The 24,665-nt window shown below is 41.4% G+C and overlaps 1 protein-coding gene and 1 long non-coding RNA gene across 5 annotated transcripts in view; one reads left to right on the top strand and one right to left on the bottom strand.

The window, feature by feature from the left end:
- LOC146776236 (5-hydroxytryptamine receptor 3A-like) overlaps positions 1-16,242 on the bottom strand; it is a 395,550-nt gene extending 379,308 nt beyond the window's left edge. The window contains exon 1 of the mRNA XM_085637645.1: positions 16,158-16,242. Within this exon, the coding sequence (XP_085493771.1) occupies positions 16,158-16,203 (46 nt within the window). The 5' untranslated portion in view covers positions 16,204-16,242. The remainder of the gene's footprint in view (positions 1-16,157) is intronic.
- LOC146776235 (uncharacterized) overlaps positions 1-24,665 on the top strand; it is a 616,314-nt gene that overhangs the window by 403,948 nt on the left and 187,701 nt on the right. The gene's annotated exons all lie outside the window — the stretch shown is intronic.

The raw sequence follows: 24,665 nt of genomic DNA, 5'->3' as shown, positions 1-24,665 counted from the left end.
AGTTCTAAGCCGCACTCGGGGGTATAATCTATACGGAGTCCAGAATCGTGTAGATAATGGAGTAGGGAATACGCATGCTCTAGGCGATCAATTGTGCAAGTTTAAGTGAAAAAGAATTTGGATATGCTTCCTTACCGGGTTGTTAGGTAATTCAGTATTTAGTGACAAGGGTTTGATAACCCGAAGATTTCTAAAAGTGGAGAAAACACAAGGGGAAGGAAGTGGAAGAAGAAAATGTAAGAGGAAGGCATTGTTAAATGCTGGGTTACAGGGAGGGGGAGCGTGGGAAGGAGTCCCTTACCTTAAGTCTCGGCTAATGCCAGGTATTGCAGTTTCCACGGTCGTGATGGTAATAACAACGCGTGGTTGCGAGCAAGTTATAAAGGAGTCATATGAGCACTTCCGGTTCAAAACCCGGAAGTGAACGGGTGCTTTTTGCTGGGAGCCATTTTAGGTTGGGGGTAAATCGAGATTGGTGAAGTTAGACGGTGACGGTCATCAGTATTGATATGAACCGAGTGAGGTGCAAGGGGATGGTAGAAGGGTTTTAGAGATCAATAATAGGAGAGAGTGAGCGAAATTGTCGGACATTTAAATTACCTAAAGCAATACATTTGAACATTAGTATAACAACTTATTAACATTACTTAAATACATACATTCACGTTTTGTGGACGCAAGCATGTGTCCAAAGTATGCTAATAGGTATCCGTGTGTATTAATGTAAAGATAACGATCAGTTGTTTTTTGTAGGAACTGGGTAAAGATGAAAAATTTGGCGGGGAGGAGTGGAAAGCCAAAATCAAGATTGAGTAAATGTATCAGGTAAAAAAATCACCTGAACATGAGTTGCTGCATAATTTAGAATGCAATTAAGAATGGCACACATATCTCCAGGCTCGAAGAAGCTGTGCCAATAAACTCGGCGTAGAGCAGAGTTGTGTTGGGTCACACTACGGTGCAAAATTGGGGTTTGTAATTAATAATAACATACATATCTCTAGGCCTACAAGAAGCTAAATCAATAAAACTGGGCAAAGAGCTGAATCGTGTTAGGTCACACTGAGGCGCCCTTAAAGCACAAAGGGTACTATCACATATCGATGAACAAGGTCGTGTTGAGTCACACTGGGGCGACCTGGTAGCACTAAAAATTGTTATCACATATTTCTACATGTTTTTATATCAACTGAAAAAACGGCAAAAAATCAGGAGGGTATGCTGTAAGTTCTTTGATGGTATTTGGGGGAACTAATTAGGGGTTATTGTAAACAACAGAAAGGTTGTGTTAAGTCTTGGGTAGTAGGTGGTGCGGTTGTAAGAGTATGTTGGGGCATCAATCCTCTCCCAACCATACATGCATTTCCGCATCCTTGTTGAGCCCCAGGTTGGTGGTTTTATAGTTCATTATAAGTTCACTTTCGCGTCTTCGGAGTTTAAGTTCGCGGTCCCCCCCTCTTTTGGCTTGGTGTACAATCTCCAAACCATAGAAGCGAAAGTCTTTTTTGTGAGGATGATGGTCTTCAAAGTGTTCAGTAAGTGGATGGCCTGAATGATGTTTGTGAATGTTTCGGTAATGTTCCTGAATCCTGGTCCGTAGTGGTCTAATTGTACTTCCGATGTATGGAAGATTGCAGGGACAGATAATCACATAGACACAGAATTTGCTGTTACAATCAATCCATTCTTTTATGGAAAATTCTCTTCCTTCAGTTAGTTGGACTTTTGTTGTTTTGTTGTTGCTAAGCTTGCAAATATTGCAATTTCTACAGATGTGGAATCCTGGGGGTCTGTCCAGGAAGGTGCTGACCAAGTTCCTTTTGTCCACAAATTCTGATTTGCACAGGAGGTCTTTCAGATTAGGGGCGCGTCTGAATGTTATCTCTGGATATGTTTTAAGGTCTTGATTAAGGTTTGGTGTTTGTTGAAGCAGATGCCAGTGTCTCTTGAGGCTTTGTCTGATTTGGTGGTGGCCATTGTTGTAGTCCGTTATAAAGCGTATAGCAGAATCGTGCTTCTGTACTTCTCCTTTGTTTTGTCTGAACATCTGTTTTCTATCAATTTTGGCCACTGTATTCATTGTGTTTTTGAGAATTGATTGTTCATATCCACGTTGTGTAAGTCTAGATACCAATTCTTCTCCTTTTGTTTTGAAGACCTCATCTTCACTGCAATTTCTACGTGTTCTTAACAGTTCCCCCTTAGGGATGTTTCTTATGTTGTGTCGTGGGTGGAAGCTATCGGCTCGTAAGATGGAATTGGCAGCTGTCTCTTTTCGATAGAGTTTGCTTTGCAGAGTGTTGTCTTTTGCATAGAGAGTTACATCCAAAAAGTTAATCTCTTCCTTGGAGAAGGTATGGGTTGTTTTAATTCCCCATGGGTTTTGGTCTAATTGCTTCAGAAATCTTTTGAGCAATGTCTCATCTCCTTGCCAGATACAGAGGATGTCATCTATATAGCGTCGCCACATAACAATATGGGCGGTATATTCCGCGAACTCAGGGTCCCATAGCCAGAATTTTTCCACATGGCTCATCAGGATGCAGGCGTACGGCGGCGCAAATTTGGCTCCCATAGCCGTACCGCGTGTCTGTCGGTATATCTTTCCATTGAAACTGAAGACATTGTTTTTTAGGCAGAAGTCAAGCATTTCCAAAGTCATTTTGTTGCTTTCTAGTAGGTTTGCCGGTTGTGTCCATAAAGATTGTTGCACTGCACTGAGTCCGTCTTGATGTTTGATAGATGTATAGAGACTGACAATGTCTATACAGACCAGTATGAAGTCTGGTTCCCAGGTTATGTTTTGTAGTTTGTCAAGAATGTCCTTAGTGTCTTGGATAAAGGATGGAATCTCCTTCATAAGACTTTGTAATTTCCTGTCAACATATTCCCCAAGTCTGGAGCATGGTGAGTTGATGCCTGCTATGATGGGTCTACCCGGTGGAGGGTAAGTTCCTTTGTGGATCTTTGGGAGAAGATATAGAGTGGGCATCGTAGGGTGTGCAATGTACAGAAAGAGTTTTTCGGATTGTGTAATAAGTCCAGAGGTGTACCAATTGTTAAGCATAGTTGTAATTGACTTGAGTATCTCTTTTGTGGGGTCTGTTGTAAGGAGTTCATAGCAGGTTGTGTCGGCAAGTTGTCTATTGGCCTCTTGGATGTAGTCGTCAATATGGAGTGTTACGGGATTTCCACCTTTGTCAGCCTCTTTTACAATAAGATCTTTTCTATCCTTAAGGTTTCTGATGGCATTTCTTTCTTCCTTTGTAATGTTCTGTGGAAGGTATTTGGATTTTTTGCGGTATTTTGTGTGTTCGTGTTCCAAATCATGCATGACTGCTATATGGAAGGCATCGATGCTGTTCCCTGCAGGTAATTGTGGTAAGAAGGTAGATTTTTTGGTTAGTTTGCTGTCGATTGAGTGGTGTGTGTCAACTCCTCCCCCCTGCTCTGAGAGCAGAGCAGCCCCGCCCGTAAAGCTGCCAAGCACCAGGATCAACTTAAATGATAATAAAGTCAAGTTATTATCATTTTATTTGTCCTTTTTTGCACTGCTAAAAGCAATGGGGCAATGCTCCTCCGCCTTAGCGGAGGAGCCGTCACTGCTACAGTCTTTAGAGTAACCTTGCTATCAAACTGTCTTTCAGACTCTCTGACAAACAGACGGTTTGCCTGAAGACATGTCCAATGTCAAGCGTATCTTCTACTGTTTTATTTTTATTACACACTTGGAATGGTCGAAAGGAGACACCACCCCGCCCACACCACAATTACGGAATCAAACGGGACGTGTGAAACTGGATCTACCGACAAAGCGTGGACTCCTTCAGACGAGGATAAGAAAGCCGAAGACTGTGACACATCTTTGAGCCCTTCTTGTGACACCAGTTGTGTGAACAGCACAAAAGAAGAGTTTGCATACAGAGAGGGGCATGGTCCCAGGCAAACTGATGCCATTATTGGTCACTTTGACAGCTACATGCTTTCAGTGCACTGTGCGGATGGCACTCGCCTCGAGGCCAATAATCGCATCATGTTTTGTTTTACGAGTAAAATTATTCAAATAATAATATTAAATACAGTTTGTGCTCACCTGATCCCAAATAATAAATTTGCCAATTCACCATCATTCTTTATATCTTTCTGCCAGACAGCATTGTGGTATACTGTATTGCAATATTTATATATCGCTTAGTGCCCCGATGTGGGGTGCTGAAGCACCTGCCTACATGGGTTGCATGCTACACTGTGTAGAGTGTATGGTTAGAAGTGTGCTGTCTTTGTTTTGATCCTATGTGGCAAGTGTTTCCATGTTGTGCATGATTACCACTGAGGTTCTGGTATGGTGTGTCATGAGACACAACACTTAGCAGTGTGATGGATGAGGAAGTGTGAGAGTGAGCTGCTCAGTTTATGGTTTTCCGTAAGCTGACAGCTTTGAAGAGCTCTGTATGTCCCTTTGTGGTATTTTTTTTAATCATTTTATATGATAAGCTGCTTACTGTACTGGGATGTCCATTGTGAGATATTTTTCTTAAAATTGATGGTCCGGAACAGGCGTAGGATGGAGGAAGACATAGTTGAGAGATCTGCTGGGATGGATTTTGGTAATATAATCCCTTACCTGATTTTCATTGTAAGATGTCAAGAAATAGTCAAAGTGTGTAGCTTGTTGGGGCCCAAAGTTGTGGACTAACCTAAACTCCTCCATTGGGCAGAGGCGTGTGTATGTTTCCTAAAAACTTATGTGACACACACGAAGCACTGTTTATTTTGGTAGATTTGTGTATGTAATATTAATGGGCAAGGGCTTCCGGGCAACAAGACAATTGCTAAACTGGGATGTTTATTACCTGGAATACACCTATGAGTCACACAACTTAATACCTGCTATGGAAGTTATTTTCATACTTTTTAACACATAGTATCACTCGGACATAAGATGGGAGAACCACCTTTAATGTGGCTTGCTTAGTGACACATACATTTTTCCAGTATAACTCACACTCTCCCTGGGGCAGGTTATCATTTTTGAAAAAGATTTTTGCGAGTTCTCTGCCAGGGGCTGGTGAGTTGAAAGTTCACTGTTGAAATATGTGGTGGTCTTTAAGTCATAGGTTTAAATGCAGGCATGGCCAGTTCCCACTTCCATCTTTCCAAGGTCAGTAAATTGGATACCAATAGAAGGTAATGCGGCTTAACTGCTGGGAATTATGAGTTACTGTTCTTCACAAAAAAGAAAATGTTTGAGATAGCCAAAGGATATGGAATATGATTAAAGAGTGGTATAAACTATTTGAAGTGTTTATTCAAATTCAATACATGGGAAAAACACACATGCGTATAAGGTGACAAAGGACATTAATTGACCAGACTCGGAGTTAATGTAAGGAACTTCCGAGGTTAAAAGATCTTTTTATTGATGGTGAGAGAGGTAGCCCCTTTTGTGTAAAATTTATCATAGATTCCAGCCTCTCCCTTCCTAAATCGAATCATTCCCACATTGAGTCTTATAAATGTTGCTGGGGGCATTCCCAGCAACATCCATGGCTTTTTGACACTGCCTCACATTTACAAGAAATCGTAAATCTGAGGCAAAGCCCAATGGGCCTCATTTATGAGGTTTTGCCATAGGGCAGCACCACAGGCCTTCCTGCTGCGCTGCCCTACGGAAAAAGAAAAGGACAGGAGTCTGCTGTATCCATCAGATACGGCGCATTCCTGTCCTTTTCCCCTGCGACGGTGCACAATGAACTGCTGTGCGCCAACACAGGCACCTTTGCACAATGGTACAAGGGTGCCTGCATTGCTGTGATGATGAAATTGTAAATCTGACGCAGTGCCAAAAACGGTTGCCGCAAGGGAGACACAACGAGGAGAAATATCTTTATCTAATGCGTTGCATTCTGAAGCAAACATAGAAAGGGAAAAAAAAACTTGAGATTGGTTTGTGCAGAAAGCAATCTCAAGTTTTTTTCCCCCTTTCTATGTTTGCTTCAGAATGCAACGCATTAGATTAAGATATTTCTCCTCGTTGTGTCTCCCTTGCGGCATCCGTTTTTGGCACTGCCTCAGATTTACAATTTCTTGTAAATCTAGGGCAGTCTCAAAAAGCCATGGATGTTGCTGGGAATGTCCCCGCAACACCAATTGCACGCCCCTATAGGGCAGAAAACTGTATTAAAGGGAACAATATTTCCGAGGCATCACTAAGCCACAAAACGTGGCTTAGTGCTGCCTCGTAAATATGGAGCAGGCTCCTGAGCAACGGAACGTCATAAAAAGTTATGTTCCGGCAGCACAAGTGGCCTCCTGAATGAGGCCCTATATTTCTAAGTGCCTCTACAGAACTGGCATTAAGGTATAGAAATGAGAGACAAAGGTACATCCTTAAATTGTATACAGGTCGAAGAAATGTCCCCACACAAAGCACATTTGTGTGTCAAGCGAAGCATACATATTAACAGTTATTTCACGTTTACTAAACTTCCCCAAACTACATTGCTGTCAGATATAAGGTGTCTCCAGAGATGCTAGAGAGCGTCACTCCTTGGCATTTCAGACATAGAAATGATGTACAGGAAACAGGTGTGCTGGACAATGCAGTTCTAACAGCAAAGACTTTTTTAGCACATATATTATTGGCAACCATTACATACACAAGCGCGTTTTGATGAGTGATGGGGAGAGACAAGGGAATGCCCCTAAGTACAGATGTCTTCCACTCCATTGTTCCACCTAGGGCACTCTGGGAGGGGAGTGCAAAAGCAAATATGTGAGGTGAGGCCAAGAATTCCCACAATGGGGGTCGTCGGGCTACACGATCTGTAACTACGGTTTGACAGGCATCTGAGGGTTATTTTCTGTCCTAACCCATAGTGTGGAAGTTTTTTGGTTAGCAGAGTGATGCAGACTGGTCAAGCCCTTTACCCAGGGTCAGGTTCAGACTGACCTATCGGACAATCAGGCAGTGCCTGATGGACAGATCTGACAGGTCAGTAGATGGGCCGGGTTTTTGGCTGTTTGTTTTACTGTCTACTAGGAAGCTTTTTACTGTTGATTTCCCCAATATGTAAAACAAACACTGCTTGAACCATGCAGTCTTCCATACCTTGCAAAACACTTATACAGCGTCTCTTTGCAAGTTCAAAACTGCCCCATTTTGTAAACACGGGCCACTTTTTAAGCTTTCTAATTCACTAATAGTGGCCACTTTTATTTTGTCGCACAGGGCATTTTTTTTTTTCGCAGTCCGACCCTGCCCAGGGATATATGCAAAGATGTCAGGTAAAAGCACAGTGGTGTTCTTCAAATGAAGTTAGCCAAACCACAGGTCTGTTCATGCAGTAGCCACTGCTATTGATAGAAATGGTTTCTTTAACAAGGCTGAATAAAGCACTTAATAGCAATAATATAAGGACCTAGCTATGCTAGTGAAATGTCTGTGGTCTTTGTGCGCTGGTAGATGTGATCATGTTGGTGTTACAGGCCCATGTGTTTCCAAGGACAGTGGGCGGGAACCACACAAAAAGTTTGAATGAGAAGGTATAATGCATGTTAATACAGCTGTGTATGAATCTCCTCAAAATGGGCTACCCTGTGTGGAGAGAATCACAATGTGTAAACCTAGGTAACAATTGTGTTAATTTCTTTACTCCCCCACACCCTTTTCTAGTGCTGCACTCCTTGCATTAGCTAGAGGTATGTGGGGAGGAGGTGAGCACTGATGCCGAGTAGTCATGCACAGTAACTCTATTTTAAAAGGTTTTTAAAAAGTGCATTATTTTTTCATTCAGATCCAGTCTGGAAAAGGCTTTGAATAAAGTTTGTATGTTAGTATTGTCCTGTACTTAAGAGTAGCTCACTTGCCCTTCAGCCGGCAGGCTCAGCCCATGATGTCACCACACGGCTGATGGGATGATTCTCGGCTGCTGCAAGATATGGCCTCCTATAGTGGCTTCTCCCAGCAGGAGGCAGCCCACAATCATATTGTGTTACAATTATATAGCTCTTCCTCCCACTGAAGCATTGACTAGATGGGTAGTTGCTGCTCCATGGGAGTTACATAGAAAGAATACTGTATTTGTTCAATGGCTCACTTAGGTAGTGTATGCGTCATGCATGAGGACCAGAGTTGTGTCTCTTGTTTTTGTGTCAATGCATGAGCTTGAAGCAGACAACTGCGTGATAGGATACTTGTACATAAGACATGCTGATAATCCCCTATTTTTATGCAGTTTGTCTGGCAAATTATCATGCTTGTTGTCATGTCGGTGTTCATACAAGTGATTATGCCAACTGCCCATCAAACAAAGAAAGGCTATTGTACAGGGGCGTCTCCTCCACGTGGGCGGAGGAGCGTTGCCCCACTGCTTTCTCGCAGTGCGAGAAACAGAAACATAAAATGGTATTTTAAATACCATTTTATGTTTCTTCTTCTCGCACGGCGAGAAAGCAGAAGGCAGGGTTTAGTTGGGGTTTGGCGGGCTGGTGGGCGGTCCTTCTCCAGGCAGGGGAGGAGTGGCTAACCCACTGTTGTGGGCGCTGACTGTTTGGTCGGCCCCAGGGCCGACCAAACCAGTCATGCACACTCCGCATTTTCTCTATGTAGGCTGCATGCAGCCTACATAGAGAAAATGGCCTCCCCATAGATGCCTGTGGGGTTGGCAGCCTAGCCAATCACAACGCTGCCATTGCAGCGTTGTGATTGGCTTAGGGGAGGGGAGGGAGGCTGCCTGCTTCCTGTATAGAGAGGAGACGTGATGCGATGAGGGCCCGGAAGAGATGGTAAAAAAAAAATTAGTCCCTCCCCGCGTGACCCCTTCACCCCATGGCCCCACCCGCGAGTCATGCCGGCCGCGACTGCTATTGTACTTTGGGGACATTGGTGTAGCTCTGCAGATCACAGTAAGTTTTAAAAAAACAAAAGTAGTTTAATTATACCACAATTAATACTTTTTGGAGTCTTCTACCGTTAATGCACAGGGCAGTGAGAGTGGTTCGTCTTTTCATCCCCTAAGCAAGAAATGAAAAATGTTCTTTGGGTGGTGATCAGTATCTAAACTCAGCACGGAAATTTAGCAGCTGCCTTTGAGCATGGCCTACACTTCTCGAAATGCCCCAACATATGCAGTCAGCCATTACTTCATGCTTCCAGCCACTGTGCTGATTTGCCTGTTCTGGCTGAAGCAGTGGTCTAACGTTAGACTATTAGGACATAGAATGTTTGCCTGACTCTACTGTTTATTAAAAGTACCTAATATAGCACTGTCTCACATTTAAATAATATTGTTTGCTTCTACAGCTTTGCATTCTCAGAATGCATGGAATCTCTAAAAGCCTCCACTGTATTCACAGGAAAATAAGCCTTGCCTTAAAACTTCAAATTACTACCCGACCTTTTCTTTCAAATGACCCTCCACTTACTTTCCATCCACTGCATACCTGCTATCTCTGAGCAAAGTTTACTCTAAATCACATGCATCTTTGCCTTAATCCATTTTATTGTATTTCTGTAAATTCTCCATACCTCATTTCAAAGATCACAACCAATCATTCAAAAGGTCATACCCCTTCAACCTAACAATAACTAATCCTCTGTTGCTCATCTTTTAATACCACCAACCATGCGCATGGGTTGACACAACCCTTCTCCCACTAAAGATCACATCTAATTCCTTCTATTTTAATCTACCACATAGAAACTGGAGTAAATGCATGGAATTGAGTCATTAAGAGCACAAGACTAATCCCAATATAACCAACAATAACCATTGGAGAAAAAAAGCTAACCTTGGGTTCTGGAGCAGCATGGCGTTGGGCATAAAGAGCTTTAATGCCTCATCAAAGGAAGTAAGTGCTATATAATGCAACTACAATACAATATATAACTTTCCTGGCCCACACTAACACTAATACTATAACATTCAGCTGTCAGGCAGTCAATTGCAGTTCATACAGGCTGTATAATAATGAACTTATACTGCCTTAAAATCTTACACTTACATGGACAAAATTGCTAAGAGTCCTGTCCATCGCAGAGTAGTGTACCAGCTCACTGCATTAAACCACCAATTACAAACTGATCAGGCAAGAAATAACTGAAGAGATTTGCCACATGCAGTGACCAACAGAGGACTTTAATTTCGTTAGCCTCTGTAGGTCCCATCAAGTTACATATTACGATCACTTTTGACAGCTCACAATGACCATCCGATAGGGTTGTTATTACCAAAGTCCATCCCAGCAGATCTCTCCAGCATTTCTCCCACCATCATATCCCTGCTCAGGACCATAAACTTTAAACAAAATATTTCCGAATGGGCAAACTAGTGAAGTAACCAACTAAGTGGGCAATTATCATAAGAAATACCATAAAGGGACCTACAGAGCTGCTAAAAATTGCCAGCTTACAGAAATCATAAACTTTGCATCCCTCTCTCACATCTCTTCATTCATCACATTGCTAAGCATGCATCCTATAACACGGTAACCGCACTTTGGTGGTCATCATTCATGACATGGAACCACTTCCGACATGGGATCTAAACAAAAACAACACACTTCCAATCACACACCTTACATGATGTAGCTGTTATCCATGCAGACTAGACAATTATAAATGTTGCAATACAATACAATAAACTGCAATAGTGTTGTAATGCTGTAATGAGCCTCTAGCTGTCAGCAGGGATCACGTCAACACAACTACAATGCAACAAGCATTGACAAAGCCAGTAGATCTGGCTGACGTGTGAGGTTTTGTAGATGAGTGAATGGATGCACTTGAGAAAGGGTCAATTGTCGGATGGATTAATAAGTGCATGGATGGATGAATGTGTGAGTGAGGGTGTAAGCACTCATCATGCATACAATCTGTTAATCATTCTGCATTCAAACATCATTTATCCACCCTTCGTCTCGTTCCCACACACACACATTTACAGTACCACATGCACACACACAAACATAAAATCAATGAAGGGGCACTTTCAGTTGTAAACCAGACCTGTTGTCTTTGCAGTGCTTGTTTTTTCCTGGGAGGACACCGTGCTCTCTCTATGGCCTTAGAACCTCGCCTACTTCCACCCCAATTGCCTGCTCATTCACCTATTCCTAGTGCTTCCTCACCCGTCTCAGTTCTGCTCCTCATAATTGTTTATATTTTGTCTGTGGGCTCAGCAGCTGCAAATTCCTACAGGGCTGCCCACTTCACTTTTTTAGTGCTCCTTACACTTTTTAATTTTTTTTGTTTAGTTATACTTTACAGTTCTGACATGGCCAATTGCCATGTTGAAAAGGTAAAGTTAAAAAAAGCTTAATATGGGCACCATTTATTACAATGAATGCATGCTCAAGCGTTGGGACAGTATACCTGTGTGTCGCAATGAACATCCACACGTGTGTATGTGGCAATCATCATGGAATACTTTCCTGCACAGAGCACATGACACAAAGGGCCTTGGAAAAGGGGTGTCAGCAGCTTCGCCACACAGTGCATGTATCAATAGGTTTAGTATGGAGCATCAGTGCCCCACATAGTGCCTACAGGTCTAGGTCAAATAAAGTGTATCAACAGGCCAAGTAATGGGCATCAATGTCCCCACATGGATCCTGGATCAACATGCCTAATAGCAAGCATCATTGGTCCCACAAGGTGCATGTATGAATGGGCCTAGTAACTGGCTACACATGCCTACCACTACACCCTCACACCCCAACTCATCACAGGGATCGGCGTGCTATCCCTGTCACTGCACCTGTGCCCTAAAACAGCATCACATCTCATGGCACTGCACCCCGTTCCTGCAATAAACCTCCTTGCACACACCTTCATCATACAAGTAGAAGGCAGATTGTTGCCTCTATACCAACTTGCTTTTGGTCAAGGTGGGGGTGAGAGAAAACAACATTTCCCTCTCAGAATTGTTATTTTTTTATCTCACAAACATCTGCAAACAGAGGAGAATCTTAATAGAAAATCTAAAATCCTACTTTACTAACTACATAATTTAGTATTGGTATCTTCTTTTTACTGCAGACACTCTGACGGTAAAATTCAGCATTTCTTTTCCAATTTTTAATAGGAGCACCTTTGTATTTGAAAACATATTGAAAAAAAGAAGCATTTCAAGCTAGCTGCTCCAAATAAACATGTAATATAAAACATACATAAAGGCTGACGTAATATGGTCCTGTTTTTCCATCCTTTGGTTCTGGTGACGTTTACAATCCGCTCTTCCTTGTCATGCATAATGTCATAAGAACTCCTCAATGTATCATATTTCTAAATGTATTTATGATTTCTACCTCACAAATATAATTCTAAAGCCACTTTCCAAAAAAAAGCTGGGGCCATACTCAGAAGACCTATTTATTGGGATTTTGTTACACTGCACTCATTTACCCCTTGTATCCTGGTTCTGATTAAAATCCTTTGTTGATAACTAGTGCACATGACACACCAGCATGGAATAAACCGTATATCCAGATCAGCTGAGTGCAGCGTCCTCTTTATTACCATTGTTAAGGGAATGGAGAGGTATTATGACCCATTCGAGGCTTCACCTCCTGTGAATCTTTATCCCTCCCCACACTCAGCAGTGTTAGTAAATAACTTAATACACTCTTCACATTTGCGTTTGTGTACATGTGTGAGTGGCAGTCCACACTGTGTAGACTTGGCTCAGCCACAATTCCCTTTGAAAATGAATTTGTTGATTGCCTGTAACTTTTGACATGATCGCATGGATCTACACACAATCGGATAGAATGAGAGATATCTATTTTCCGTCATCCTTTTTGGATCCGCGGTTTGAACCACGGATTTGAGAGCTCTGATTGGCTGGCTGCAAAAGAAAGATATCTCTTGCGTCTACCACTGTTTCAGAATGCAGAGTACAGTTCCAGCAGCCTGAAAAAAGTTTTAAAGGCCATATAAGGGGGAAAGGGCAGCACACCGAAAGGTCAGCACACCCTAATCCCAGATCACAGTGGGCCGACCTTCAAAGGGAGGGCCATGGTTCAAATAAAAGCTACAAAGTAGAAGGAGTTGCAGGATCTGCGGTTCAATTTCAAGATTCATGGATCCCTGACACCTATCACAAAATGGTGCCCGTGTACCATGGTACCTTTCTTGGTCCCGCGGACCCTGTAAGCCATTGTAAATATCAAGGTATCACAAACCCCAAAAAGGATGACCAGACAGGGAGAATTTCTTGCCAGAATACCACAAATCCAGGGCAAACTTCACTAAGCCATGCCTCGTTATTCAGGGATTCACAGTCATGGAACTAGAATTGTGTAGTCCCAGAAGGAGAGGTATGGGTCAGTGAAGCTGGCCCTGGCTTCGATGTACCCTGGGTTGAAGTTTGCCTTGGGTTTGCGCTGTACTAGTGCAACATAATAAAGCAAAATATCAAAACAGGGACTGGCCAAAGTCTGTGGGGAAACTCCCATGCGCAGAGTGGGTTACCCAATCCACTCTGCACATAGCTGAATGCCCTGCACAGTGCGGTTCGGCTCTGTGACTAACTTTTGTTTAGTGTGTCATAAAAAAACCTTGAAATACACATTTAAAAACTGAGTTATGATTCAAGCTCAAATGCTCAAAACTACTGAAATGCAAAAAACCTTGAAATACACATTTAAAAACTGAGTTATGATTCTAGCTCAAATGCTCAAAACTACTGAAATGCAAAAGAAACCACAAAACAAAACACAAAATACCCATTTTAAATTGCCACAAGGGAAAAAAAGAATGACTACCATGACCGTGCCATGGAGGGTGACATGAGCTATTGAGATGTGTGTGTTACATACAATGACTTTTGAATGCGAATTCCAGTGATGTTGTGTGTCTCAGGCTGAATATAGCTCATTTCTTAACTATGCATTCACACATACACACTGTTATAGTTCTCAATATACTGAATAGCTCAATCACCTTTGCGTTGGTTCATGCAGATGGGTGCTGTTTTGACATACGTTCATCTGATTCCTTTACAAAAGAAGATGTCCGTTCTCCAAAGTAACATGAAATAACATTAAATGTATTAATATGCGGTGACGCGTTTCGGCTGCAACACCTTTCTCAAACTTTGAGAAAGGTGTTGCTTTTGTAAACATTTCAATGTTTATCGTAGTTACATCTTTCAGTATTTGTCCTGTGACATGCTTTCAGATGGTCAGGATTTCTAGTTTGCTACAAACATGTAATGTGGTTTGTTTGACAAAGATCGGGCTCTTTAAAAACACTTTTCAGCTGCAGAGGAATGATGTTTCTTGGCGATGTAGGAAAACGTGTAGATAACTGAATGACCTCCCTTTGGAATGATCTCATTGTTTGTGGATTGTTCTTTAGTTGAAATCATTATAAACAAAGACTTTAAAATGTACTGCCTTTTTTTTTATAAACCAAAAGTTGCCCATTCCTGTGTCCCATATATTCACATAGAAGTGGTAGCTTGCTTGCTCACAGAGTGGATCACTCTAAAGTTTCAATACAGTCACAGTGAGAAAAGTTCCTCTGGAGCACTGCATTGCCGCACACAGAAAATAATAATTAGAGAGAACATTGATGGTGTGACCCCATTGTTGGCTTTGAAAATGTGATGACCTTTAATCATATGTTCCACGTGCCCAGTCTTCAACTACATCCTAGTTTCTCCATTCTAACTATGACCAGACTCCACACACCATCCAGTTCTGTGTACAGTCTGTGGGGCATATCATGTTGAGCTGGCTCAAAGCATAGCTGAGCGCCTGTGATTATGGATTTAAGGCGCAATTTATGACCCTGTCACACAATGCAACACAGCACCCAAAGTTGCTGCACTGCACTGCGTGATAGGGAGAGAGGTGGAAAGTGACATATCTACAGTGATTTGGAAATCTCCTCCCCTCTCCCTAGCGTCAGACTGCCGAGCGCAGCGGACACACCTTTTCACCATAGTGCAAGGGAGTCTGCGTGAGTCTAGCATAGGTTTTGTGCTGGAAGGGAAGCCTTCCAGTACAAAATACTAAGCCTAGGCAAACTGTAAAACTTTTCCTACTTCGTCTGTGTGCTGTACAGTGCAGCACATATAGAAAGGAGAAGTAAAAGTATTTCTCCTTTGAATGCCTGTTTCATTGTAACATTTTTTTGGGGGGGGGAGGGGGGGGTGCAACACCCTGTCCACTATTGTTAGCAGATAGGGATTTGCATCAGAAAGCATGAGTGGGGGCACAGCAGCACCCATGTATCACCCAAGTAACGCCCCACTGGCGCGGAGTAGCGCAAAGCAGAGCTTTGTGCTGCTTTGAGTTACTTTTAAGCAACTTTCCTGCTCGAAGAAAGTTTTGCTCTAGAAAGTAAATGCAACAGCGCAAAAAGTTTGTAAATCTGGCTCCCAGTACCTAAAGTGAAGGTCTCTGATTTAATGCATGAACTGCTGACAGCACAGGTCAGAAACAGAGAGAACGAAGCAGTTCATGCAGTATCTCGCACCACAGCTCTACTCTGACACAAGTAAAACTGTTCATGACACAGCCCCATCTCGTTTCCAGGGACTAGGGTCAGAGGAAGAATCTTCTTTATAAAGCTATCGATTCTCCTTGGAGCTGAGCACACTGCATCAAAATACGTCACACAAATGAAATCCGAAGGACCACAGACATTGTATTCCAAGACCATTGATACAACTTCTACAATTGCACAAAGACAGCTACTAAACGTATCCATTACTCTTCCGAGAAGGGCTTTTACCGGAACTGGGGTTTCCTATCATTTCAGCCGTGCATTAGTACAGCATTAATCTGTTATTAGTGCGAGAGGTGGCAGTGAGAAAGTCATTAGGCTAATGGGGGGGGGGGGGGTGTTAAGGGAGATCAGCATTATTGTAATTAATGAAATATATTTCTTTCATGTTAGTCCACATGAATTGTTAGATCCATGATAGAAAGCGAGCGCTTCGGTAAATGTGTAGCTGTCTAACTTTCTCTGCTTTGCATGCTTAACTTGGAATAAAACCCAGAGCTTATCAGTGCACTATGGAAAGATTCTGATGGCAAGAACACATGTTAAATACATTACAATGATTTAACCGCATACCGCAGCCATGCCACCCAAAAAACAGACAACCGCATAACCTCTACCATGCTAAGAAAACCGACCTTACCTGGTGCCAAGATGCAGAATACAAGGAAACCTGGAAACTTGGTCATGGTGCCTGGACGCCGGTGGCAGGAGTCTGAAAGCACTACTTCGTCTGCTGCTGAATTGTAGAATGTATTCCACAGCAGAGGGTGTGTTCATACTGGCAGGAAGCCACAGGACATCCCCCTCAACAATCTCCCCGATTGATGGCATGTCAGCTGCTTGGTAGTTAAGTGTAAAGTGCTTTACATTAGGCATTCAGTGTTGTGAAACTGACAATCTTTTAAACACTGTTGCCCATCTTCAAATAAGCCTTGGCTGTGGCAATAGATTTGAATATTTTTCTAAATGACATTGTTTCTTTTATTGATGATCTATTTTGTGAATGTGCGGATTGAGCGAGTGACAGAAACAATTAGTCAAAGCGTAGATGGATGAATGGAAGAGTGATTGGGTTCCAGTTTGTATGAGTGAAAGGATGCATGGATGCATCAAGGAAGGATGGGTGAGTTGACTCGATAAGTGTATAAATGCAAGGATGGATAAATGGGTGAGTGCATGGATATATGGTTGGGCAAGATGATAAATGAGTGCATTGATGGCCACCATTAATTTGGTGGCATATATAAGAAGCAAGCAAATAAGTAATGATACAATGGTTACTGTTGTAGAGGGTAGGGCCTACTTACAAGACTCTGGAGCCTCTCAGGTACTTTTATTGTTCATGTTAGGCTCTTAAGTTAAAGCAACTGCAGGCAGGTCCTGTCAGGGGTCTATCCTCCCTCCAACTGTCCCTAACTCACAGCTTCTACTGCAGATTACACTCAACATTCTATTACATCATTTGCTTTCTGCATTCCAGACATCAGGTTGGACATACAGGGAACTGGAACACACAGAATACTATGCACCACCCTTTCTTACAAACAACAAAACAAGTAACAGCCATTCACTTGCATATAAAGTACAGGAACAATCATTCATAATCACTCAATCTCCAATAATTCTAGTTTACACATTCATTCAACAACAACCGGGTAAACTCTCCAATGCCCAAGCAGACACACAATAATACCAAATAGCATTAACAGAAACTCTGTGATGGCTCAAGATACGAGGCTCCCAATGCCTGGGGGCAGATTTACTATTCTTTCACGCAACTCAGAAGTGCACCATATTTCCAAAGATATGGCACATTTCTCCCAACGCAGGCACCCTTGCGCTGTGATGAAAGTGTGCCTACGTTACAGGCAGGATTGCTTTTCTGCAGGAAGACCCACCTTTCTGTACAAAAACAATCCTTAAAGGCATTTTCCTCTTTGTGTGCCTGATTCACAAAGGTAAACTTACACTTTTGTGTAAGTTTACAATTGTTTACTATCAATAAAGGTATTTTACTAGTAGTATCTTTACGACTGCTGAGTATCCGCACATTAAAAGAAAAAGATAGGACTGTCCTATTTTGTAATGTGCGGAGACTCTGCAGTTGTAAAGATACTGCTACCAAAATAGTTTTATGAGTAGAAAACAATCGTGAACTCACACAAAAGTCTAAGTTCACCTTTCTGAATCAGGCCCTGTATGTGTGCTGCAGAACGCAGCATGCATACAAAAAGAAAGTAAGAAGAAGAAATAAAGATATTTCTCCTTGTTACACCTAGGTCACGGAAGTGCACAATTTTGGCACAATCCCAGGTTTACATATCTTTGTAAATCTGTGATTGTGTAAAAAACCATGGGTGGATGCGTGGGAACGTCATATTCCACCCATGGAACGCCTCCCTACCACAAGGTAATGCAAGCCAGCAGTATGCGGTGTCTTGGGTTACTTTGGATTTACTAAACAACCTAGAAGTACACAGTGCGGCTTTGCATGGCGTAGCAAATCCCACTAAGGGATTTGCATGGCCTTGTGACGACTTGTTTCATGCAAGGAAAACACATGACCTTAGTAAATCTGGCACCTGATGTCAAACAAAGAAATTAGATAACAACTAGGTCTGACTTCCATTACACAATGGTCCAAGAACTGTAAGTCTTGCTAAATCCTTGGACACGAGATTCAAAAGTGCAGCCTAGCACTCCAATAGACTCCACACCAACTCATACTAGTTGGCCCAACCAACATGACCAAGTGTCAGACTGAAGAAAGCACTTAGATCATGAGTTTGGCAGTCCACGTACCCCCAGACTCGCGGATGCAAGGCGGTGGCAGTCTTACGACCGCCCTATTACAATTAGGGCAGTTGGACTTCCATTGCCCCACCGCAGCATCCGGGGAACCGCCATTCCCTGGCGATGGTGCAGCGGTATAGAGGCAGCAATATACGTGGCAGGTCTGCCGCAGTCCCACTAAATATAAGACAAGTTTCCTCTGCGCCATGGTCTTCAAGGCGGTTCCTCCTTCACAGGGGAGAGGAAACAAAGAGGGTCCTACAGGGCCTCCTGTTGCCTCTGGGCCATGGAGTGCATGGAGGAAGGCACAACATGTGCCCCCCTGTGTGCATGCACCCCAGTTCATGCACAGCATGAACTTTACAGTCCATACCAAACAGGAACTATTTTTGGCATTCCCATTGTGGTGTCAATTTTTGGAGGCTCCACAGTGGAAACGCTAAAAAAAAGCCTGCCAGACACCAGAAACACTCATAATCTGGCAGGCGGCCAATCACGGGTCTAGTGGTGTGGCGGCGGGGTGGACCCAGCGTCGCACCGCCAAATTCATAATCAGGCCCTTAATCTGTATCTGGTACCAAGCCCTCCGGAAACTGCACCAGAAAAAGTTGGGGCATCTTCTAAACACAGGGATGCGAGCCTTCAGTAGATGAATACTGAGAGATGATTGATACAGCACAACAAGCAAACACTAGTGCAGTCCATAAATACCACCATTTACAGCAGACCATGTCAGCAGGTTAGGAAGTACTTACCTCCAACATACTAGAGCTACATTAAACAAAATCCTGCAAACACAATACTGACACACTTAATTAAATGCAAACTGAATAAAAACAGCACAAAACAATAACAGACACACTCTGCCTCCTGCGCAACACACCTGTCCAATCTTGTATTTATACAGAATGGTAACTAATGTCAAACTTGTGACTTATCATTCACAACACACAAACAAACTTGTGACTGTCATCCACATCATCATGGGGTACTAAACTTCCACACATTGAGACTCAATGGGGTATTCTCCCTTGCAACCTAATACAAGATGATACTTCAGTTCTCCCACATAGCACCCATAGGGTGGGCCCAATACGATGTCTCACATTTGGGTACTAGTCTTCACCAACTTAGCACATCATGAGGTACTCCTCCATGCAACTTTAAACAGCAGAATACTACACTTTCACAACTCCGCAGACCATGTGGTACTCCCTTATATAACCTCTAACAAATGGGAACTGTTCTTTTCCTAGCTCACACCAACACACACACAAGTGCACTTCACTCGTATAGAGATAAGTGGTGGGCAGAACTTGTGGCGTTTCACTTTTCGGAGTAAAAAAAACACTCAGCGAGATTCCATGGCATTCCACCGATGAGCGGAAAATATACAGCTCATGCTGCTCGTGCTGCAATGTAGCATCATTAGCATGAGCAGCACTGAAAAATCCGTGTGAACAGCACCATGCATTGTGCAAGAGTGAGCAGACATTCAAGTTGATATTTCTGCCACTTGAGAAACCTACTTGAGAAACAGCTCTCTGACGGCGACAACTCACATTTTCTGGAGTCTCGAAGTAGAAAAATTCCACCATACGGCAAATAGTGGAATTGCCCACACTTATTTACTTATGCCTACTATGCCTCTTGGGGTATAGGCCATCAACCAGGACTCTCTATCCAGCTCTGTCCTGAGCTTTTCTTTCACTCTGACTTCAGGTGTAATCCATCTGCTAGCAGGCAGCCCTGAGGCTTCGGCACCAGGTGTTTCTTGACCTTCCACTTGTCCTTTTCCCTTGAAGGTTCCAGGTCATGGCTTGCCTGGTGGTTAAAGAGCAAAGCGAAGGGACCAACATTTTGCTAATTCTGTGGGTGGGATACTTCTCTTCCCCATATCCGTAACACTTAAACATGAACAACCAGCATGTATCTACACAACACAATGCAGATGGGTACTACACGCTTTTCCCCAAACTGCTAGCTAAGCTTCATATATATATAGAATCGAAAGTAAATGTTTTTAGAGTACTACTAAAAAATCCTTGATTTAAACTTCCTAACCTATCTTGCAGCACTAAGCATTCAACAAACCACAACCACTACATAGACTGCAATTTCCTAATAAAAGAACTCAATTTATACTGAAATATGCTAACTCAGCACATGCAGTACAAATAAGGTGTATATGGCACAAGTCATTGGGCAAGAATCCCCAACCAAACTGTTCCCCAATTGAATGAACCACACTGCAAGGCATATTTCCTACCACAAGGCATATTTCCTAGTGAAAGCACATAAAATAAAATGAACTCTATGAATGTAAAAAAAAACACTGATTAATTAACTGAATGCCATATTTTAACATCACAATTGGACAAATGCCAGGTAGGTGATGTTTCAACTTCCCATGACTTCAGGACATAGTATGCTCTTTAACAGCACAGTCTCATTTCTATCTCCAATGTACATGGTGATAGTCCTACTTCTCTTTCCAAAGTAACCAAGTGGCCCTGGGTAGTCTTTCTTCTGTGTCTCCAGACTTGTCTCAATCAAACATCGGCTTACTACCCTCCTTCATGATGTCACTTTACATAGCCAGAGCCTCCACTCAGACACCACACCCTCTTCTTCCAGCACTAACTGACTCACGCTGGAGAGGAGAGTCTCCCTTTATCTGATGCTGCACACTGCCACAAGACCTCTGTCTTTTACCTTGACCACAGTGCTAGCAGGGTTCATGTCATCTGCTCTGGTCAATCTGTATTGAGCCCCATAAAATATGAGGAATACCTTTGACCAGCACGTTTAGAGACCACAGGCTGTCCTCCCCAAACTCAGTCAGGCCTAAATTTTATGTTTGTAAGAACACAGGGTGAGAAGTCAGTTAAATTGTAATTAATTTAATTGATATGTTAATTAATTGTTTATTGTAAATTAAAAATTGCAATTGATTAATATTTTTCAAATTGATTCATTATGTACTTGTTATTTTAAGTTTAATTTGTAAATGATAGTCTATATTTAAATGTTCATACTTTCATTTCTAATGTATATTGTAATCAAGTTGTTAGGTTTGTACAGGAATAGGAAGGCGAGTTATTGAAATGATATATTTTACAATTAATTGTTAATCTGTGTCAATTCTTTTATTCATTACTATTTTATGATATTTTTAATTTTTATTTGTTTTTTAAATAATGTGTTTGTTTTATTTATTTATTAATTTATTTTGACATGTTTCCAGTATTTATACTTGTTAAATGCACTTTTTAATTTTGTTTTAATTCGATTTGTTTACTTTAAGTAATATTTTCAGTTGAATATTTTCATATTTGATTTTTAGGGGTATGTGTAATTGTTTTGGGTTGTAGGGTGGGGGTGAATTTCATTTTATTTAAATGTATTACATTTCTTTTGCATTTTTATTTTTAAGTTCATACATTGTATGCATTTTTTGTCTAAAATATGTGGTAACAATTTATTGTTGATAGGTATTTCAATTTGTTCTAGAAAATAATTACGAATTAAAATGATATATGTAATCCTTACAAAGATTAGCATTTTCCTTACTTCTGCATACACTGGAGTGGGAATAGTAAATGTAAACCCTCTATAGTCCAAAACTTTCCATACTGTTGATTAGAATGGAGGAGAAATAGTAAATGTAACCCTTTCAAAGTCCAACTCTTTTCCTACTGTTTCTTAGACTGAAGTTAGAATAGTAAATCAAACTCCTACGATGTCCAACACTTTCCCGTCTGTTGCGTAGACTGGAGTGAGAATAATAAATCTAACCCACCTCCAAAGTCCAGTGCTTTCTTTACTATTGCTTAGACTGGAGTGGAAATGGTAGATCTAACCCACTGCCCAATGTCCAACACTTTCCCTCCTGTTGCTTACACTGGAGTAGCAATAGTAAATCTAAACCCTGCAGAGTCCAAAACTTTCCCTTCCGTAGCTTAAGGGCAGATTTAGAACTTGGCAGACCGGTTACTTCGTCACAACAGGGATGGATATCCTGTCCGTCGCAATATAAATTCAATAGATGTAATGGGATTTATATTTCGGCAGACGGGATATCCATCACCTTTGTGACGGAGTATCCTCTCCGCTGAGTTCTAAATCAGGCCCTCGGACTGCAGTGGGAATGGTAAATCTAACTGTTCCAAAGTCCGGCACCTTCCTTACTGTTGTTTTCACCGAAGTAGGAATAGTAAATCTAACCCCTCCAAAGACCAACACTTTCCCTGCTGTTGCTTAAACTGGATTGGAAATAGTAAATTGAACCCCTCCAAAGTACAATAGATTGTCTACTGTTGCTTAGACTGTTGTGAGAATAGTAAATGTAATCCCTCCGAAGTCCAAAGCCTTAATGTTGCATACATTGGAATCGGAATAGTAAATCTAACCCCACCAAAGTCCAACACTTTCCCTACTGTTGCTTAGACTGGAGTGGGGATAGTAAATGTAACCCTCCGAACTTCAATGGTTTTCCTACTTTTGCTTAGACTTGAGTGGGAATAGAAAATTAACTCCTCCGAATTCCAATGCTGTTCCTACTGTTGCATACATTGGAGTAGGAATAATAAATGAAACCCTTTGAAATCCAAATGTTTCCGTTATGCTGGTTAAAGTGGATTTATATTCTTTTTAATATTGTTATTTAATTTCATTTAAAAATGTTTATGTATCAAATGTTTATATAATTTTTAGAAAATTGTTTTCATTTTTTAAATTTTGTCATAATGTTTTACATAGCTATATTTTTAATGTATTTTTTGCTTCTGTTAATTTTATTTGCGTAACTTCTGAATTGTTAAACCATTGTTATTATGCTTTTTCAAAATGCATGCACATATTATATCTATATTTAGTGTATAATATAATCTTTATATATTGCTAATTCTAAATGTAATTTACCAATAATATTTCAAACCAAATGTATTTATAAAATAATTTGTTATCTTTTTTAAGTGTGTATATATATTATATATATATATATATGATAAATATATATATATAGACTTTAAAATATATATATTAATATATATAAAAACAAAATAGTTAATAAAACTACTTATTTATTATTAGATTATGTTTAACTAATTGCTTATTTGAAGATATTCTTACTTATTTCTGGTAGATATTCTCTTCCCCAATATTTTTGACACAATATTTTTGTTATTCCAATTATAAGTATAGGAACACACTATTATTGTAAACAGTATTGTTGTCATGATATTTGTGCCTCTCAATATTTTTGTTCACGATATTCTGTCAGACAACTGTAGGAAGCCATCACTGAGTTACTTTAATTGAGAAGAAGCAATGTGCAACTATTGCAGAACACTAACATTAACAAGGCACCCAAGACCCTCTAAAGGCATGGACTAGCTAATGTCACATTCAACTCAATTGAGAAATCCTACTGAAAACTCACCTACACCTCTCCTTAAAATCACTGTAACAGTTCAATGTATTACTGCCTGAAGCTCAAAGGGTCATTTTAGAGTTGTGCCTAGAGTAAAGGATATTTCCTTCCTCTTGCCAATGTCACCACAGCACTCTCGCCACAGTATTTTCCTTATAACACTGTCTCCATAGCATTGTCTTTAAGCATAGGACACATCCCCTCAGTTTATAACTCCACTCAGCTAGCTGGCTCCTTGTCCTTGGCAGACTTTGTCTGACCTTGCCCACCCTACTCCCTGCCCAGCAGAAAGTGCTGATGGTTGGTAGTGAATTTGCGGGTAGGCAGCCCTCAGATTTGTCATCCATGGTCACAGGCCATCTTCCCTTCTCTTCTGCCGGTAATGGTCCCTAAATGCTACCAAAGTCCTGTTTTATCTTCAAGCTGGTCCTTTAGAAACTCATTGCCAAAATGTTGTGGTTCGAGGGCAGGTCAGGGTCTTTTTGCAAGAGTCTGGGGCCGCTCAGATAAATTATTAGATTAGTTATGTACATGGTAGGCCCTTACATTACATCAACAGGCTGTAGGTCGTTTAAGGGCTCCATCCTCCCTTCAAATGTCTCTATATCCTAGATTACACTGCGGACCACACGCCAACATTCTATCACATTATTCACTCTCAGCATTCCAGACACTATTTAAGATATACAGGGAATGGAAACATACAGGATAACACAAACACCATTACAGTTATAGCAAATCTTTATTATAGTAACTACTGATACGTGCTATGCTTAAAGGTTTGCAAAAGATGTGGTAGTAAGAGAATAGAGATAATGAGTCTACTTATCTAGCGCTTTCTTCCATGGACTGTCCTTGGAAGCCTCTTCGATATCTGTCTACCAAATTAACCTTGTAGGTCGTTACTATTCCAGGTCAGCT

The sequence above is a fragment of the Triturus cristatus genome, chromosome 12 (assembly GCF_964204655.1).
Source record: "Triturus cristatus chromosome 12, aTriCri1.1, whole genome shotgun sequence".
In the NCBI taxonomy this organism is placed as follows: domain Eukaryota; kingdom Metazoa; phylum Chordata; class Amphibia; order Caudata; family Salamandridae; genus Triturus; species Triturus cristatus.
Note: the sequence above shows the minus strand (reverse complement) of the source record. Positions and strands in the feature narration are given on the sequence as shown.